This window comes from Clupea harengus, chromosome 17, assembly GCF_900700415.2.
Source record: "Clupea harengus chromosome 17, Ch_v2.0.2, whole genome shotgun sequence".
NCBI classification, from domain to species: domain Eukaryota; kingdom Metazoa; phylum Chordata; class Actinopteri; order Clupeiformes; family Clupeidae; genus Clupea; species Clupea harengus.
Genome location: NC_045168.1, coordinates 22875209 through 22896923, shown reverse-complemented (window position 1 = coordinate 22896923; position 21715 = coordinate 22875209). Strand labels below are relative to the sequence as shown.

Sequence of the window (21715 nt, the reverse complement as noted above, 5' to 3'; positions counted from 1 at the left end):
TAAATTAGGCTGCCTTTAGAATAGCTATTCTTTAACAGTTGAAACTGTGATTTTATATTGTTCAGCTGATCATGGTAATAATGGATTTTTGTTGTCAAAACTTGAATCCTAGTCATGGTGTGCTAGGTGTTATCCATGAAAAATGTCCACAACTCTTTACACTTGACATGGCAACCATTCAGTATTCCTTCATGATGAACCATATGTGATGACTTTAAAAGCCTTCCTTTACTGTCAGAGGAATGGTTACAGTATATATGAGATTCTGAACGTCTTTTGGGCACTGTATGTTAATGCTTTGTTAGGTTAATCTTTTGATTTGGATGGCCATGAAAGATATTGAATGAAATTTAGAGTTTAGAGAAGAGACAAGGCCATTAATGTACACCTAAGAAGTAAATTAATTAACCTGAATGCTCTTGAATTAAACCTGGCAGTGCATGGATGAATGGCATCTGAAGTAGGTATTGAAATGTAGTGGGTGTAGAGATAGGATATAGTTAGAATGTTGCAGGATGTTTAGCTTTGGTCAAGCATGAGATTTAATACAGCCAAACTGACACAGTGCAGCATAAAAAGGACCATTTGATAGCAAAACGTTGAGTCTGTCTATCGTATTTATACAAATAACGTAGTCTAGTGAGAGATTTAATACAAATTAGTGAAAGAAAGAGAGAGAGACAGAGAAAGAAAGAGAGGGAGAGGGAGGGAGAGAAACTGCAGCGACGCCGCTTCTTGGCTTAGAAATTATTTGTTTCCGTGGCACTCGCGTCAGGCAAGCCTGTGTTCTGCATGCTTTCACACATTCAGAATAGCTCCCAGAAAGAGCTCTATTGTATTCTTTGTGAAGTCATTTAGCGCCAGTTATCTAAACAGTGGTTTGGTGGAATCAGGAGTCTGACAATGAAAGGAATCATCTGGTTTCTCCTGGGATTTGGCTGTGGAAGTGCTGCTGTTTGACATGTTCAGTGGAGTCTGAACTGTTTGGCTGAGCAATTTCTCTATCACAAAATGTTTGCTGTTTCTTTTTATTTAAGGCACAGTCTATGGTTCTAGCAAATTATTGTTATTTGAGTTCAACAGCCAATCAAATTGTTGCCCTCCCTTCCGTGCTCCTGAAGTGTTGTTAGGCTTTCAGTAGTGAAGGACCCAGTAGCAGACAACACAGCTCAAGTGTTAGTTTTAATAAAGTTTAAAGACACAGGAGCTTTAACAGAGCGATTCAGACAGAGATGAGATGAGAAAAACAATGTGTTTTTGGAATATTGAAGCATGTAGTAGACCCCAAAAATAAAATCATGAACACTGAATGAGCATGATGAAATGAGGTCCTCTTTAGGACAACATCTGCAACAAGATCTTAACAGATTCACAGTGACTTGTGAATGCCATGAAAAAAGCACATTTCCCCTTGGAACATCCTAAGTCATGCTGTGTTTACATTTTATCATCACACCTTGACAAAGGCAAGGGCTCCCTGGGAACAAGCATTTGTGATATGAAGGGCACCTATGCCGAGGATGAGGTGTCAAGTTTTTAGCACTTAACTAATTATGTCAACTGAGCAGCACTTTTAAACTGAACGTCCTGTTTTCCTTATGTTTTTTTTCCAGCGGTCTACGAACAGTCCTGTGAGGCCTACAAACACCTTGGCAAGACATCAGATGCCTACTGGATCGACCCCGATGGAAGTGGATCACTTGGACCTTTCAAGGTGATCTGCAACATGACAGGTAACTGCAACTGTGCAATATTTGATTAGACAACGTCTGATAATTTGGGAATTGAGGTAAACTTACCAGGTGGTGGTTGTGATGTGGGGTAGCGGGAGGATGATGTCTCAGTTTTATGTGCTATAGGGGTAACAAACAAAAGGCACTCTGCAGAAGGTTGCTATGAACCTAAGCTTCTGGGGGAAGAGAAGATGTCTAAATAGCACCTGATGGTCTGCATCCCACCGTATGTGCAGCAGAAAGCTCTGTATCCATTGAACCACAGGACAGAAGAAGAGAAGAGCTCCATTCTAAGACTCATGCTTTCACTCACACATCCAAATGTATTTAGTTCCAGGGCAACCCCTGCCACCTTAACACATCACTGCAGAACGTTGGGCTGCAAATAAACAGCCCCAATGGAACAGAAATGAAAGGAGGGGTATTTTACGGCGCTTTGGGGACATTCTGACCACATAAACTGTCTACAGAATCATCTTTCTCCGGCAGAGACCTCTGCTTCCAGTGGGTCTGTTAAATCCCCTCACCGAGCAGAAAAGTGCCACTTAATGCTGTTAATCAGGGGGTCCAGATGGCCAGACCGTCCAGTGGGCGTCTGGCTACAAATTACAGTTGGATCTCACTGCAGAAAAGTACAAAAGACCCTCAACAACCCTAACATTTTAGGAACAAATATTATATATGTTTATATAATGGATATTAAAAGTCAGGATGTGTAGGGAAACAAAGGTGGTTTTCAATAGAAATTGTACACAATCATTAGAAACTTCTGCACCACATTGATAGACTGAGTGCTGCCAATTGCTGCAAGATTATTTGCCAAGATAATTTTCAAAAACCTTGTCAGGTTTTGTTTCTTGAGGCACTGATGTAGCCAGTGGGTACAGTGCTGCACAGTCAGGAAAACCTCACTCCCCGACACTTTCAGAGATGTGTAGCGACAGGCGCTAGCATCCATGGGTATTAGCCTCCTCGCTAGCACGCCCGGTGCGGGACTGTGCTGGTCTACACAAGTGCTTGGTGCTGTGACCCGGATGGGAGTGAGGTGACCAGATTTGAGTTTGTGAAAAAGAGGACACTTCGTGTATAGGACCCCTCCCCCGCGACGGAGTTTTTGGACATCTTTTTCACATGCAGATGACCCCGCCCCCTCCCCCGCAACGAAGTTTTTACATATTTTTCGCATTCAGATGTCATGTACTATTGCAAACGATGCAACTACTGGAGGGGGCAAGGTAGCCTACTCCGTGTTGCCAGATTGGAAATGGCGTATCATATCGAAGGCTCAAAATGATCGTATTTGGAGGATAATTATCATATCTCGCAACACTGGGAAGGCGGTCGACCAATGACAGTTCTCTCTACAGTCAGAGCTCGCGCAAGAAGGTGGAACTTAGGGAGATACCCTTTCCAAAACTTGTAAGGACGTAATAACTAGTTTGTGAAAGACCTGGAGTAACACAAATATCCGACGAGTCAAAATCCTGGACGGTTTTGAAATCCCTTTTTTAGGTCTCGAAAAGAGGACATGTCCGGGTAAAAGAGGACGTCTGGTCACCCTAACAGTAACCAGCAGGTTACAATAGTCAACAAGTGCAAAAACAGGTCAAGTGACAGCACTGCCTGGTCCACCTTAACAACACAGTACAGTTCACGTAAACATCCCTGTAAATGTAACTACCATAGTGAAGATGAGAGTACACAACTCCCAACAGCTTTGGGATTATTCTCCATCTATTCTCCGTCTATCATCAGTCAACATTACTGAACACTTCCGTCCTCCACCACCTCTCAATTGAAAGCAAAACTAATTTCCATTGTCCATTTCACTGCAAAAATGACCCACACATCCTACAGGTTAGTTTCGTGCTTCGTAGTTCTTCTCATCACTCAGCTGAACCAGCTGTGATTAGCTCTGGGCTCTGTAAAGCACCTCGAGACAATGTAATTGTTTTGGTGCTATATAAATTGAACTATAAAATAAACTGAATTGAACTGAATTTAATTGAATTGAATAAGCGGCTCTCGCTCTAATTGTGGATTTCCCCCTTTTGTGCCCCATCAGAGGACAAGGTGTGGACAACGGTGATGAACAACCTCCCTTCCCAGACCACGGTGACGGGCTCCAGCCGCGAGAGACGGACGGTCCTGCAGCTCAACTACAGCGCCTCCATGGAGCAGGTGTCCGCCATCACCGACAGCGCAGAGCACTGTGAGCAGCTTCTGACCTACGCCTGCCGCATGTCCCGCCTCCTCAACACCCCAGGTAAGGATGTGAGGATGATGAAGTGAGAGCAGCGCACCTTCAGTTTGTATTTGAGGACATATGGTGGTACCGCATGTGTGCGTGGAACTAGTACAGCTGATATTTTGTATCTAACGACCTACTGTAGAAAGACAGGACAAGTTGTCTCAGTGTCTTTCTGTTGCTGCTAATATGAGATGACAGATCGCTGGACACAAATGTCAGTGTCGGTATTGAGGTCAGTAGCTCTGCAAATGTGGCTTCGGGTTGATATGAATACAGAGGCGTGTCCGTGTCAGAAAACGCTGCCAGCGTCAGTCTGTTGTTGTGTTTCCTGTCATACCATGTGTCAAGGTGATGTCCAGTGCCAGACCCCCTGTCTCTCGTTCATTACTTCACTTTTGCAGTCACTGATTCTGCCTGTCTCCCCTGGCCATAATCATTTCATTTACTTAATCCCTGTGTCAGCATTTGCTCTTAGCTGTTTTCAAACCCACTTTCCAATATTACAGTATACACCGGAAATCTATTATTGGCCAATAAGGATCCACTGTCTGTTTCAGCTTTTGCAATCAGTGATTTTTACTCTCCTGCTGCTCTGCATTAAGTCCATTTATTTTACATTGGAAACTTTAAATCTTTACATTCAACAATCAATTTCTCCATTAGGTGATGCCACCAGAAATATGCGCAGGCCATTATTTTATTTACTTTTTTCCGCTCGGCAGAGCATAACTGTTCAAATGCTCATATCCTCTGGTGGAGGACACTCATTCGTCTTTGAAATTAAGGTTTTTAATCATTTAAACTCCCCAATTGACAAAGCCGTAAAAATAACGGGTAATAATATTATTTATCTGCTCAGAATCGTTGGGCTAATGTTGCCGGCGTGACTTTTTATTGACTTTGCTTACAGAGCCATAATTAGTCATAAGTCACGAGAAGTGCTGCGGAGCCCCTTTTGTGATATCCATCCATCATTAGCATTTTCATTCTCCATTCTTCTGTAGGCCACCCTCAGTTTGTCTGAGGGCAGTCTGATTACTGCCAGGACCACTGTGCGATATATTGTGCCTAATACCCTCAATAATCAAAGTGCAGAGAGAATCGCAGAGGACACAGTGCCTCTTTTCAACACATTGTGTCCTCATTACGGCCACCCTCAGTTTCGCACTTTGTCACGAGTAAGCCCATGATCCACTCAGTGCAATTTATTCGAATGCTTTTTTGAGCTCTTTCTTCTCATTATTTTATAGCTGGTCGTTAGTTTCCGAGCGCTCTTCTGTCCGTATTTTCCTCTCAAGAGTTTAATGGGAAGCCTCTTTGGGAATTACTGTTCGGGAATGGTAAAGTGTTGCCCAGCGACTGTTAACAACGAAAAAAAGGAGGATTTTGTGAATCGCTATGTGTGCTCCTGATTGATTGAGCATATGTTCAATAGCTGGGTATTAGTGCATTAGACCGCATCTGGGCAATTAACCTCCTAGGGGATGGGGCTTGTCAACACCACACGGCCTTCAGTGTCCTATTAAACAGGTTACCCAACATGTGAAAAGACACGAGTTGAGGAAAGTCCAATTAAAATGCGGCTTAAAACAAAATGAGGGAGGAAAATGGACAACTATTTCCAAAAATATGCTTCATAAATTGACTGTCAGGTTTCATCAGTTCGCCAGCGAAGGGCCGGCGTCCGTCAGCCAAACCAAGTGTTAAAGTAAATTGTGTCCAAGCTACATTAGATTCAGTAATTGAGAACCTAAACTATAATTGTTCTGATTTCATGACTTCCTCCCTCTCCCGCTGGCAGATGAGCCAATGGGGTCATTATTCTAGTCCCCCCGATTCTTTCCAGGCGCTTGCCGAGGGTGCCGTAGACCTTGTCTTACGTGACCCCCATTAGTTGGCTGCCTGGAACAGCAGGGGGAAGAGACGTCTGTCCTCTCGACATGGCTGTCTACTCCTCTTCCTGTCCCCCTGCCCACCCATTGAGGCTGACATTTTGTTTACTGCGCTCCCTGCTCTGGGGATCGGTGCCCCATTTGTATTTAGATTGTATCTTTTATGAGTGAATTAGCTCCTTTCCACCCTGGTTAGCGCCACATAGGTATCAATCTGATGCTGATAAACCAAGACAGTGCATTACACAAAATGAATTTGGGGGGCTCTTTCTCCCAGGTTGTTATGATCGTGTGTGTGTGTGTGTGTGTGGGAGAGCAAGTACACAGGTGTTATGTTCAAATGTGTGAGGAAGCAAGTACACATCTTGTGTGCAGTGTGTGAGGATGTGTGTTGCGTTGCGGTGATCAAGTATTTTCCTGTATTTTACACTATGACTGTATAATGTAAGCAGTCAAGCACATCAGCATCTTGTGCTTTCAGTGCATTAAGATGCAATTGGTGTAATTCCTCTGGCAAATTATAGTGCCACACAGTAACTTGGTGAGACAGACTATGAGACTCTCAGAGCAAGTCATTGGCACAGACCGGGCAGTCGGCACAGAAAGTCTTTCTCACAGGATGTAGATGTAGATGTAGCAACTTGTGAATATCAGAAGTTTCTCTGGGTTTCCCTTTTCTGTGTTAATGGGTTTCCCCAAAAGCCACGTTGCAGATCAACTCCCTCTTTTGTCAGTCAGATGGAGCAGATGGCAGAGACATAGACGGATGGTGAGGTAGGGAGAGAAATATGTCCGAAACTGACACAGAAACTATTCTGCTTAAACAACATCTGCTTTATATGTCGATTTACTAAATGCTATTTAATGAAAGATAGTGGGCGGAAGTTTGCCTCCTTGCGAGCTGGCTAGCTGTTACATTAAGTTAGCTGGAAGCTCATGTTGAAGTTAAACTGTTAAGTTAGCTAGCGTGGTTTGAGCAGAGTATCAGAGCTACTATGGTTAGGTAGCAAGCTAATTTGATCCTCTCCAGTCTATGTCTGTGTGTATTTTGATATTGTAGAAATAATTCCCTTTTAATGTAATTATTTAAATTCATATGGTTAATTCATATGAATTAATTCGTATAAATATTCTCTTACCACCATTCCGGAGGTGCTTTTGGTATGTTTATTATGATGAAGTTGCTTGCATGTGCACAAGATCTGGTTTGTTCATTGCTGTCACCATTTCAGACAGCATGTTCAGATCACTGTGTTTGGTCAGCCTCATGTTGAAAATACATTCAGCTACTATACTTCATCACAAGAGTTGGGTGTTGCATTTGGTTGGGCCTAAGAGGAGCTATTGTTTGAACGTGTGTATGTGTATGTGTTATATGTGTCTAAAAGTGTCTCTTTCTGTATCTTTGTACTCGTACAGTCATACACACTCATGTACAGTATATGCATGTGTGTGAGGACAGTACATTTGTCAGGATGTCTATGAGTGTATTTATCCAAAACACAATTCCAAATTTGACCATTGAAACATCACACATAGACTTTGGTACAATAACTTTAATAAACACGCATAAAGATGAAAATATAAATCAGTAAAAACAGGCGACCATAACTCGGCCATTCGACCCTTAAATTGAACTACATGTTCAAACGACAGACAAACTCACAGGGCACATCAAGTGAGACTAGAACACCAGTACCTGTTTCACCATGGCCCGGCGTCAGCGTTGCCCCACTACGCTTTCCCCAGAATCCATTGTCACCCGTTCTGTTCAAGCCATTGTCCCTTATCTCTTTTTCTTGTAAATCATGTCAGGTCCTTGTTGGATGTTGATGGTATCCCCTTAATATCAATCTCAGGGAGGGGGGGGGGGGTTAATCTGTATCACTTAATAATCATCACTGTGTACTGTGATTATTATGAAGCTGAAAGGACATAGATCAGTGTGACAGAGCATTTTCTCAGGAAATGAGAATGATTTTTTTGCGCTGTGAATGAGCTGTCACACCAATCAGAGCGTGAACGAGCGGGAGGGAACGGGAGGAAGCAGAGGTAGCTCATGGCGGAGGTTGTTTTTGAAGTTTAAAAATGAACTTGCCTAAGAGTTGCTGTGACATGTCTATTAAGCTAACACTTATTTATTTAGGTTCCCTTTTATAAATGAAAGACCTCTGAAAATAGGGTAAAGGTTTGACTTACATTTAAGTTATAGTGTCTGTTTTCAGTCAAGTTGTAGATATAATGATCGAAATAAAGGTTACTTTACCAATGACATGAATGTCAGTTGTTTTAATTCAAAGCAGCATATGTCATGAAAAACCTGAGAAATACATGGCAGGACATGAGTAATACTAAGCCTGTTGAGACACCTTTTAATGTTCTTGGGGTCCACATATCCTTTTAAGTACATCCGAGATGAGGTTTGTAGCAAAGCATCCAACAATAATTTTTAATATGCTCTGACTCTCTGTGCCCCCTCAAAGTAATTTCACAAAATGATCCTGTTAAGAATGAATTTTGCGATTGTGTTTGCTACCTTAGGTTAACAGCTCTGTTGTCTGCTCTACATTCAGAGGCTTTTTTCAGAATGTAGACCTTTGTATATTTGTATAAAGACTGGAAACACAATAGAAAGGCTGTTGATAATTTAAAATTGATATTTATTTCAAACTTAATTTTATTTTAATTCCCTTGAGTGGTCCCTCACTGACAAGCAACGTTTGATGATTAGCTTAATTTCACACAGGCGTGACACAGTTCGTAATGAAAGCACCAAAGAAGATTAGAGACATTATCCAAATATTTCTGCATCTCTTATTCACCATTTGGGAGTATCTCTGCTCTTTCACTTCCCTCTGTAATTCCAGGGCTCACAAACAATGGAAAAACTATTAGATGGATCACCTTAAAAATAAAAATAAACTACAATATTACTCTGACTAGCAACATCAACTTTACTATCTTATATTCATTATCAAAGCAATACTCCCACCAAGACATGAAATTTAATTGAAAACTAATTTAAACCTTTCTCATTACAACTGCATATATTGCTTTTTAAATGGCATTTCTTTTTTTGCAGTAACCTTTGTGTTAACTCGGTCCAATGGATGTTTGCTTTACAATATAGAGATATTATTCAGAGGAAAAACCGACGATGCATTCTCTCTTAGTCACGGTTTTGTTGATAGAACATGTACATACATTAAGCATCTTCCATAGAGCTCTCAGTGAAATATTCACCAGGTAAACATTTCAGTGCGCTACTGGCCTTGTAAATAATAATGCTGTTGTTTACAGCATTTGAATCTAAAAATGTAATCAGTGAATACTATGATGTTACATATTGCATGCAGGCCATGAATAGTTCAACACCAACCATTCCATACAGTGTTAAAAGAATACAGTTGATGTGTGGCGATGCCACACTCGTATGGAAAAGGCCACAATAAATACTCCGTTTTGGTAATGATTTCATGTAATGAGAATTCTGGCCTGGTCACGGTTCCTTGAGTGGAGATTTGTGTGTGGGCTCAGGAGTTAATGATCAGGCAGTACACCAGCCATCCAGCTCTGCAGTCCTGTCATTTGAGCAGAGAGACATGTATCCCGGGCATTTGCATATACGATGGCATCATTACCCTCAATAATGTTGTCATATGTTTCATTGACAGTGCCATGTGTCACACCTCGAACCCAAACCAGAAAAGTTATTGAAATAGCTCGACTCGTGAATGGTCAGCCATGCAGGGCAGCGGAGATGAAAGGAAAATTAGCCTGGCGACCAAAAAGTCTGCCACTGAGATTGTTTTTGCCTTCAGACTGCCGCTGACTGGTAATTTACATACGTGAGCATTGCCCCTGGAGGACGCTGTGAGGAGGGAAATGGACTGTGAGATGTGAAAAGCGGGCAGGTCTTTACGCGGGTGCTGAGAGTCTGAAAATGAGTTGTGACGGAGATGATCCCCACAGCAGTAACACCCTCGTGAGGTGACGAGTCGAGATCGATTTAGCTCTCTCTCACACAATCACGCTGCTCGTGAACACCGGACATGTGATTGGGCTCCTTCTATAACACATTACTGAGACCATGTTCAAAACTGGAACGGCCTCTTTCTGCCTGTTTGTCAACTCCCTCACATTTGGAGAGGAAAAGAGAGAGAGAGATAGAAATTAAGAAAGAAAAAGAAGAAAGGAAGGAAGGAAGAAAAAGAACAGGAGAGAAAGAAAGAAGCTCCCCAATGCCAGTGCAGTTTACTTGTTGTGGGCTGAAATTACAATTTAGCCGTGACAATGGAATGGGCTTCACCTAGGACGCCGCTTTGCCCATTCCCCCCCCGCCCCGCCTCGGCAGTGCTATGGAAACGGTGTCCAAGAGGACGTGGCAGTTAATTGCGCTGGGCAGCCACGCCACAGCTCGCCTCATGGGCTCCAGATGGTTTAGGACAACACAAGCTGCTTCATTATCAACATGGTCACCCGTGTTTATGCCCGCTGGCACAACGGGCTCGTGGTGTGACCAGCCTTTGAATGGGGAAAGACCCCGTGAGAAATATCCAGTCCTTTGGTTTCACCAACCCCCATCCCGCACTCCCAGCCTCACTCATTTTCAGCCAAACTGATTCCTAACAATGTGCAGGGACAGAGCCTGTCTGACGTGTTTGTTTTTAATGAGGAAAGTTCAGTGCTTTTCATACTGTGTCTTTCACTCATGAGTTGTATTGGCTGGGCTACCCTGTATTTGTTGAGGCTGTAGATTTGGAAGTTAGACTTGGAACAAATGACTTCCCGGAATTTATATTTTATTTTGTGTCAGATTTTATGGTAACATCGGAGGAGAGGTTTTCCAGATCTTAACAGGCATATTGTTCTTTGTTCTCCTAAAGACAAGGAGTTGATTCACAGTTCTATACCAGTGAAATGATCTTCCCAGTGCTTATGGGTAGTGTAGTACTGATACAGTATGCCAGACAATATTTACCTTCAATCTCATTTTTATAGAGCAAACAAATATGAGTATATAGAGATTATATAAATGAATACTACGGTGGCTTTCAGAACTCAACGCACTGTAAATAGACAAAACACCAGCCAATTAAGAAACCGTCTTCATCAATTTGATAACACATGCGCAGCATTTCAAAAACAACGCTGCCAAGTCAGACAAAACAACACATTACAGAAAAATGCTGTAATTACACCCAATAACCATCTAAGTGTTTCCAAGGACACTTAAAAGTGATGAACATGCCTGCAGACTTTGTTTGTTTGTCTTTTTTTGTCTTTTCTTACATAACATAACATAACGGTCATTTCAAATTGGCAGGCTAGATTAACAGCAGATAGCCGACTTTAGTAACATCATGAGTCGCAAACCATGGCAACGATGAAAACTGTAAATCACTTTTAAGTGTCCTCTGGAAACACTTTAGTTGTCATTTGGTATAATTGCAGCCCGCTTCTGTAATGTGTGGTGAATTTGCAGAGCGTTTTCTAAATGCTGCACATATTTTGTCAGATTGATGAAGATGTTTTCCTAATTTGCTTGTGTTTTGTCTCTTTGCATTTGAGCTCTCATGGCCACCGTACACTATAGAATAAATAAGAATATATATGTGTGTGCATTCATACGATTAGCCAAATAATATACAAATACAAATCTTCAAGGCAAATGTCTAGGTCTTTAAACAGCAGTGAGAAAGATCAGGTGTGATGTTCATATGCACTGTTTTTTTTTTTTTTTCCCCTCTAAAGCACTAACTCCCACTTTGTGTTCCATTCACTGTATCATCCCTGCTCAGTTTATGGAAATGAACTTCTCCCTGACCCAGATGTGTCTGATTTTCCCAATATGCATCCCAGCATGCAACTTGTTGCATTCTGTTAAATGGCAAAGCGCCTCATTTGCATTGAAATGTTGCATGATCTCCTCCTAATTTGATAAACCTGCGACCCCACTGGTCCTCGTTTGAACCTGAGACAGAAAGCCTCGCTATTTACCGACGCCATCATTTGTCACTTCCAGACAGAGCTCCTATTTAAAGGTCAGCCCCTGTGTAAAACAGCCTCTTCAGTGTCTGCCGGTGTACTCTGTGTGAATACAGGATCACAGCACACATGAATAGAGGATTGTGGGATTAAGCATCTATGCCTGTGGGTGGACTGTGGGTTGTGGACTGAACCTAAGCAGTATTTGCTGTGACAAAATAGCAAGTGCTCTTTTCACCAACAGTGAATATATGGGATGGCCTGACAGGAATATGATTCAGTTTAACACCTTTAGAAGATGTTAATTTGCACTTTGACTTCATGACTAACAACTCCAAAAAGGCTCTTTGATGCCAGAAAGCACTGACCCTAATACTGCCTAAGTTGATGAGTGCTTATGCCCAGAAATGCACTGTATAGGATATTTCTGTCCACTGTCATTGTGTTTCATGGGGCTTAGGCAAAAGTCTTAGGGAGATATTTTCTTTCATGCACATCTGAGTAACTTAAAACAACATGTACAGGATCCAGCAATATGAGTCACTGTTAGGAGTTAAGGTTTTCAGAATGGCAAGATTCCAAGTACAATTCCTTTACTGTGAAATGATGGCTGTGCTCATATGTGCATGTGTGGGCAAAAATCTCTCGGATGCTCTTCTTTTTTGTCATTTTCCAGCCATTCTTTAGGAATCAAGCAATTTAGTGCCCGAAGGAACTAGCTTCGGTTCCCCACACACAAGTAGAATGCAAATAGGCTAAGAAAACAATTTGTAAGATTTGCCTCTCGCAAGGAGCAGTCTTACATGGTTGGATTCATGCACAACTGCACCATCCCTTAACTCCCTGTTATTCAAAAGCGGTTTGCATCCATACTGATTATCTGTCAGAAAAACACTAATCCGAAACCCAATAAATTGAAACATTTGTTGTTTATAATTCCAGCCTGTATATTTCAGTAAAAACAGATTTGTAAACTTGACCACTTGAGGGTGTGTCTTATCCTCTCGTTTTAAAGCAGAAGCGTAATGACAGGGAATGCCTATAACAACAACCCACAGCACACACAACACTTATAACTGGCTGGAATTACTGTTTGTGTTTGTGAGCGAAATTATTTAATTGAACTCTTTGACGAATGATCAATTCAGATTTGCTGTTTTGAAGTCAGGATTTTTCCATCTCAAGATGGATGAAATGCTATGAAACTGCACCCCTCATTTTTTATGGGTGAGTTATTGCATAGAGGAAAGGGATTAAGGCGTCGCAATGAGAGATTATGGCAATTGAAAAATGGAAAACAGAGCGACGAAATGGAGTTGCTAATGAACACTCAAGAACACTCAAAAGTTTGTTTTTGTGTCTCAACTTCAGGGCATTCAAGCACATAACTATACGTCTACTTGCTGAAGTTTTGAACAGTGTTGTTGTGTATGCAGACTTCATTTAATTACACCTCTTCAAATCCTCAAGTTGGATAACAGTTACTGAACTCCATTGCTGACAAGTCTGCTGTATGGCTTCATGTAATGCTTTTACAGCTTTTGACTGTGGCCAACCTCTTATTGCTTACAAAGGTATAAAGATTTATTTAGACCTATTTTAACCGGTTGACTAAAAGCCTCCTCCACATCATCAATGTATTCATATTTCAGTTATGCAGGTTTTTAAGTCCAAAGACCTGACAGAGTGAGGGTAGGATAGCTTTTTATTAAAGAGTCTAATGCCAGTAAGGAAATATAGTGGCAGTTGAACAACCTATGCATCACATTCTTATAATCTCAATACATTTATTTGAGTGAAAAGAGTTCAAATCAAATCATTCCAGCTCACAGGGTCAGGGTTCAGTTCTATTTGACTTTCAGCTGTTTGCTCTTACCAAAGGATTCCGCCACAAAGACTCACTCAGACATTTCCTCCTTGGCTGGCCAGGTAGTTTCACCTTGAACTTCACCAGGACTAAGAACTGCTGTAAATCCGATAGGGTTTTTTTTTTTTCCTTCTGTGTAACACAATGTGGCGGATCAGTGAAACTCTTTAATTAAAGCTTGACCGAGTTCAACTTTTACTGTACAACTATAGGCAGCTAATGGCTTGATCACAGGGGTATTGAATATGTTCAGAAAACTATGACCTGGTAGGGTCGTGGTCCAATTGTGGTGCTCTGAGACAGGTGGTTTTCTGCCACTGATCTTTTTTCCTGCACACGAACAAAGCTATTGCCTGCCTTGGCTTTTGTTATTCCTGAAGTAACACTCCAGGTCAACCTCCAATTGGGTGCCCCCCTCATCTGGAGCGGAAATTCAGACATGCTGGTTTTGCCATAGACTGCGTCAATTAACACCTCAAGACTTTCTGGCCTCAACCCATAATGATTCAAGCTGTTTAAGGTCCTCAAAACCGTTTTTTTTTTTTTTTTTTCACAATGCCAGAGGTTAGATTTTACACACAACCTCAATAACCATCAGAACAATCAAGAACAATCAGAGATCAGTCTTTGGGGAAGAAAGAGCTTTATTGGGTTGATGGCGTATCCTGTCATGTAGGTGTCCTGAGATATTAAGATACGCTATTACCATGGACACCTGATTATTATGGGCATTATAGGTGTATGTCAGTGTTGTAGTATTTCGAGTCCCAGACCAGGTAGGGCTGGGCAATATATCGGTATGTAAGGTACACTGATATATTTTATATTTTATAATATATCGGTATGTAAGGTACACTGATATATTTGTCAAACATGAAATAGGATGAGACACTACCTTTTATACCGATATAGTTTGATGTTGCATTATACAACCCATGCCTTCCGTAAAGCTGCCAGTGTTTGGTCCTCTCATCTTCTCTCGCACTCCCTGTCCAACCCCACCCCACTCTCCCTCTGCGTCTGCAGAAATCCTCTAGACAGTATAGTGGCCAGCGATGGCTGGAACATTTCCATGAATGTAAATAGTTGTAAATAGTATTATTGACTTATACAGTATATTGATATACCCTCGTCAATAAGGTGAGAAGTAGTCACTACTACTCTCTCTCTTTCTCTCTCTCAGCCTGTCTCTGCCTCTCCTTCTCCTTCTCTCTCACTCTCTTTGTCCCCCTCCACCTCTCTGCTTCTCCCTTTGTCTCTCTGTCCCTCTCCCATTCACTCTCTCTCCAGCTCACCTCTCCTCTTTTGCCAAAGAACCCATTGTCAGATAACCGTCAGTGTCAGGGATGTGCTGTGTGACAGACTCCTGCCCTGTCATGTATTGTATTATACGCAATACAATTGGCCAGTAGTGAGTATTTTGAGAAATGTTTGCATTTTTACGTGTTAGCTCTGCCCGTCACCAATACCAGAAAGTGGAGGTTTGGTGTTAGGTATGAGTTCAGCCACGTCTGGCTTACAATTTGTAGCTTTTGATTACGTTTTCCTCTATGTATTTCCCACTGCAAAACGGCCGAGAATGTAATTCAGACTAAATAAACGTACTTCTTAAAAAGACTGAAGACAATTACCCTACATGCTAAGGAAGCTTTATGATTGTGAAATAAATCTCTGGTTTCGTTCAATGCACTTGCAGTGGTGTTTATTGTAGGCAATAAAGGTTTAGTGCCAGCAAAATATCTGCAGACAAAACTAAAGCAATCTGGTGCTTTGTCTACTGCAAATTATGTTGGTGGCTGGGTGAAAATTGGTGTACGTGATTGATGGCAGATTATAATCCCACTGGGTTATAATTACATAGCTTTTTCCCGGTATACTATATTACTTGGTGGAACTATCAAAAGATTTTCTTTGCTCTTTCATGAATGCCTTTACCTTTGCCTGGGCATGCTCCTGACACTTCAGCAAATGAATATATAGACACATTTTCCCAAGAACAGATTGTTAATCATATTATACATATAACGTAAATGCTTAAAATATGCATATAACATAAATGCTTCCACATAATAATGTGAAGTCAAAACCTATATGCACTATTCACGCCGTTCAATCACAGTCTAGCGTGATAGCTATATTCATACCAGGGCTGTCAAGCGCATACACGGATTTGCATTTAAAAATCTGTAAGATTTGCCATTGACATGAATCGACAGAGTAAACCAGCCTTGGCAGTGTGAGGTTCACCACACATTCATGGCAAACAACAGATACTTCAATGAACTTTATTTGATGAAAAGCACATTTTCTGGATTACTGATTAATCCATCTAATAGTTTATTGATTACTTGGACTCAGACTCTTCTTTGGTAACTCGGACTTGGACTCGGACTCGAACACAGAGGACATCTTTTTTCTTTTCTTTATTTCAATTAGAGCATCATGCTGCTTGTCTCACTTTCCTCTTGGGTATCAATAAAATGTATTTCTCAAGGTTTTTTTTTTTTTAATCTCAGAGGATTCTCAGAATTGAAAGGAGCTAAACTCAACTAGTACAGTGTGTTCAGTATCACGGGGACTTTAACGTAGCTTGAAATGATATAAAACGATTGTGCTGTCAGTAATCTGATTTAATGTGCACAATTGATGCAGAGGTTGTTTGTAACGTTGATGTTTTATACATTGCATATGTTTAGCAAATATTTAAATTCTAAATGGCTTCATATGTACAGCACTTGAAGATTTTTTTGCATACTTTCCCCTCTGGCTGTTTCTGTGATATTCTTCTAGACAAAGACAAAAAGCCCATCTGAAAGGCATGACTGTCTCCCACGCAGATACCCAGTGTGCTGTTCTGAGCAAGCATATTGCTGCTAACTCCCCTGAGGAAAGATGAGTTATACAATAAGCGTATGTTCATTTACTTTCTCTAAAGAATGTGAGTCACACAAGACACATATGTTTGTTTATTTTTGTTTGTTTATAACCCAAAATCTTGATGATATGCATAATCCTTCTGAAGAGCAATCATACTGTCACTTCCAGCTTGTGAGAGCGTCTACCCCTGGACTTTGTAGCTCAGCCATTTCTGACATACATGCAGAGTCGATCTCAAATCACTCACCCGCACAGTTTTTTTGCCTTTGTTGTTTCTGGCGCGTCTTGGCTGTTCCGTTGCCTGGAGAAATGTTTGAGTGCACAACAAGCCACATTTATTCCATTCTCACGAACCCGCTTTCCCTGCCAAGAAACGGCTCATTTTTCAGATTCATCAGCCACCTGTAACACTCATTGTGCGCTTGGAATTCAGTAGCCTACCTGTAATGCACATTGTACAATTGGAATGCAATAGCCTACCTGCCTCCGCTGGCATCCATGTTGGCAGCAAAACAGAGGACCTCCACACCCCTCCCCACCCTTCTCCACACAGGCAACAAGAATAGAGAATCAGCTCTGCTGCCAGTTTAACCTGCCAAAAATGCGAAACTGTTCAGTTCACCATTCCCTGGTAATGGCAGATAGTGTCTGCGGGTACGTGTTAATGGTATTAATGGCATTGAATTTTATGGCTCAGAAATAACACAAAGCCATTAAGATATCATCAGAGAGAGAGAGAGAGAGAGAGAGAGAGGGAAAGGGTGAGCAAGAGATAGAGAGAGAGAGTTGGAAACCAACGGGTAGCAGAATTGATTTTGCCGATCGTGTATGAATTCTGCTTTGACACTGTAATGATATGGACACCCCTGTATCACACCACCTACAGAGTTCAGTGCTATTTATTCATACCATGGCTGACTATGGAATGGTGTTGTCTGCCAAGAATTTGAAAGTCTTTTCAAGAGTGTTTGATACTTTTTGATAATCAACACAGAATTTGCGATGTTGACATTCACGCAAATAAGCCCCTACAGGTGTGAAGGCCCCCTCATTAACCTGTCAGGCGGAGGAACAGGCAGACATGGAGGAACATCTGGAGGGATTAGCACCTCTGGATGGAGCTGTTTAACCTCTCCTCTCGTCTCGCCACATGCTCTGATTTATGGTCTCCACCGGTTTGAGATGAGCAATCTATTTTTCTCTCAGTCTCTCTCTCACTCTGTCTCTCTGCCCTTGTCTCTCTGTCTCTTATTCATGTGTCTCTGTCTCGCACCCCTGTCTCTTTGTTTCTTCTTTTTTACACTCTCCTCTCTCTCTCTCTCTCTCTCTCTGTTTTGTTCTATCTCATTTTCCCTTTCTGCCTTTGCATAATCCTTGCCCTTTCTCTCTCTCATCCTGTCTTTATCTCTCCTTCTCTCTCACTCTCTTTGTCCCCCTCCTCCTATCTGCTTCTCCCTCTGTCTCTCTCCCTCTCCCATTCACTCTCTCTCCAGCTCACCTCTCCTCTTTTGCCAAAAAGCCCATTGTCAGATAACCGTCAGTGTCAGGGATGTGCTGTGTGATCTCTGCCTCTCCAGGTGACCATTGGGAGGCCTGGGTAGACAGACCCCTGCCCTGTCATGTATTGTATTGTACTGTATATTTTACACAGTGTTGGCCAGGAGCAGATAGTTTGACATGGTGGTCACAGGTCAGTACCTTAGCTGTGCCTGGTGGAATGGCAGGGCAGTATATCTCTCTCCCCAGTGCCTCAGAGTAGGCAGAAGGAGATCGACACACACACACACACACACACAGAGGAACAGAAGAGTTGAGTCCTGATGGTTCACTGGAGCATCTCACTGTGGTGGACTGTGTGTGAGTATCAGTGTGTCTGCGGGTGGGTGTGTGAGTAGCTTGTAGGTAGTCATGTAAGTGTGCATTTATATTCATTACAGGTCACCATGTGTATGTGTGTGTGTGTATGTGTGTGTGTGTGGGGGGGGGTGTGAGTGGGCTGCATGACATCTCTGCTGTCTGCTACTTCACTGCCTGTCAAACTCACCTCTCCTGGACCTGTGCCATCATGCCACAACAAAAACAATTATTTTTTTTCCCCCAGCTATGATTGCTTTTAAAAATGAAATACCTGCGCACACAGACACAGCGCTAAGTGGACATCGCATCTGTGACTTTTTATTGCTGGTAAGTGGTAATAGAAAGTAGCTGAGCATACTCATATCTGACCTCGTTTCAATCGACCATGCCTCAACTTTCTGTCACACTGAACAGTTAATTGCACTTGCACAGTCCACTCCGATGCATTTAATTTGCCTCCTCTTTTTCCTTGTGAATTGATTTTCTATGACTACTAGCCCTGCTTTGTTAAAACGGGGTGGTAGGTGATTTAAAACACATTTCCCCGCTTTATTGCTTCGGCATTTGTGAAGGGTGGCTGCAGTTTTTAGCCTTTAATGTGTTCCAGAAGATACACTTGGCAGCCTGAGGAGGTAAAGCACGGCTAAGGAATTAGAATGCACCTTTGAAAGAAAAAAAGAAAAAAATCCCACCCGTATGGGAGGTCTCTGACTAATTAACTATACAAGGTGTCGCTCCAAGCCAATTTCCATCCTCTCATGATTGATGAGTGTGATTATGGGGTTGATTTAATTCATTGTGAGGATTTCACACCTGAACAAACGGTGCAGCGTGTGACGCCCCAGTTTGTTTGGGGTTTTTTTTATGCAGAGGAACAATGACCCATCAAAGGTTGTTGGATTGTCTGGAGATGCAGTGAGATGAACTGGAAAGGAAACATAATGCACACACGCATATGCAGTTGTACACACAGTTCAGTGGATGTTACAGTGAACATGGATTAGGAGGATGTTATACATCCACACACACGCATGCGAAACGTAGCCACATCCAGACTCATGTAAGGCACTACTTTCCAGACCAGCGACAGAACTGGGAGTGGGTGAAGGTTTCTGTGTGATGTTTCTGAGATCTTTATTAAAACTAATCTATTCAGCTGCAGGACTGAGACCACTGCACCACTCATACTGAGAGCATTCAAATGAAACCCACTTACACTCATACACACACTCTGATATGCACTCTCCTGAGACACAGGATACACACGCACTCACATACACACACACACCAGCACACAAGCACACACACACACACCCCTGTCCACCAGAGCTTCATGGGTGGGGGGATGGGGGCTGTTTCAGGACCCCCTAAAGTGGAAGTTACAGTGAGGAGCCCTGGCTGTGACCAACTACTGTCTTGGTCTCCTCTTGCCTCTCATTAACGCGCTAAATGGCCCCAGATTTGCTAATCTTTAAGCACTCACTGCAGCCACACAGTGTATTCCGACTAGCCTCAGTCTAATTCACTCTTAGTCGAACAGCAGGGGTTTTATTAAACTTTACGCCCCCCCTACTATCAGTATTTTGCAACCAGCCGTGTGAACAGATCCATGCATGTCCTAGTTATGGCTGGACTCCACTGGTGTCAGAGCTGTGCTCTGAAAACCTGCATGCCCTTGTGAGAACTTGCCAGTGGGTGTCCGTGATTCTGGGCTTTTTTTAATGCGATTCTGGACCGGAACATTGGTACTGAACAGGCTGCAGCCTTATCATTATGCCTTTTATGATCCTGTCTTTGGAAGGTGGGTTTCTTAAAAGGTCTAAAAAATCAAAAAAGACCTGAGGTACCTTGTCAGTAGCTCGTTGTTTTTACACACAAGACGCATTCATCATTTATTGAGGGTTGTTTTCTATTTTGTTGAATAGAGACACAAGTTAGCTGTTATTCTGGGAAGTTCTCTGTTTTAGACGGCTATGGAAATGTAACAGCACAGGCATTGATGCAGTGAAAGCTTGTGAAATGTTATGATTCTTGTGCTTGTCAAAGTGAGCAAAAATACAATGAGCTGACTGAATAAAATCAATCCAGATTTATTTGCAGAAGAGCTGATAACCTATGGTGTCTCGCTAAGCCTTAATTTGTCATGATAAACATAGTAACCGCTCTCTTTGTGTTAAGTGTCCTAGTGTTGCCACTTTTATTATATGCATAGTGCTCTGGTAAAATGCTATTCACAGAGTTTGAGTGTGAAATGGCAGCTTATGCTGTGTAGGTCAGTGGTGTTCTTAAAATACAGTTTTTGCTATAATTGCATTTGATGTGGACCGTGAAATGTTGACATATTGAAAACACAAAGTGTCTTTTGTGCCCATTTTAAGCACGCCCTGTAGAAAGTGAATGCTTTTGTGAAAAGGGAGTGCTGTCAGCTCACGGTTGGATTTTTTTTCAGCAGTTTGTCTCTGGGGGACTGGAGTGCATTTGTGTTGTATTTTGTGCTCGAGCCGAGTGATACGCTTTGAAGGTGTGACAGGCCTCTGCAGGATGGTTGCCTGCAGTTTGGTTCCATGCTTTTTACTATATTCCATAACTCTCCTCACCCACCACTGCCAGCATACACTCTGTCCTCTTGGCTCTTTGTGGTCTGGAAACATTTAATTTAATTCCATATACGCATAGCTGGGCATAGCTAATAAGCATGGTTATATTTAATGTCACTGAATCAGCCATTTCACATACACCAAGATCATGGCAGTATAAAGAGTCTAAAGAGCACCAGTTATTGAAGCCCGAGTGGGGAGTTTTCCAGGACTTCTTTCTGATTAAAAGGGTTTTCAATGAGAGCATCTTTACAGCATCTTTTACATCGTCATAGTAGAATTGGAAATAAAAGAACTTCTTTGTTATCGCCTAAATCCCCCTATGCAAATGTAGTCTGACAAGCTCTCTTCTGTTTCCAGACAGCAATCCAAGTGAAAACTAATCTGAGATATTGTCTGGAGCTTCAGGTTTGACTTCTTCAGTGAATGCAGATTAGACTGGCCACTGAAGCATGTGCATTTGAAATGCCAAACGCGTCAATTTTGGCAATAACAATGTATCTGGATTTTCAGTTGAAGCTGGTGCTAATACCAAACACGCTCCCTGTGTAGCTCAGGTGGGTTATATCCTCACAGGGCACCGGGCTGTGATCTCAGGGGCATGAGTCTGGAATTATCAAAAAAACATGTTTGTGTTTTTTTTTTTTTTGTGG

The 21715-nt window shown here is 42.0% G+C and overlaps 1 protein-coding gene across 2 annotated transcripts in view; it reads left to right on the top strand.

Moving 5' to 3' along the window:
- cntnap2a (contactin associated protein 2a) overlaps positions 1-21715 on the top strand; it is a 270768-nt gene that overhangs the window by 152210 nt on the left and 96843 nt on the right. For both annotated transcript variants that reach the window (XM_031584073.2, XM_031584072.2), the window contains exons 12-13: positions 1614-1733; positions 3799-3999. In XM_031584073.2, the coding sequence (XP_031439933.1) occupies positions 1614-1733; positions 3799-3999 (321 nt within the window). The remainder of the gene's footprint in view (positions 1-1613; positions 1734-3798; positions 4000-21715) is intronic.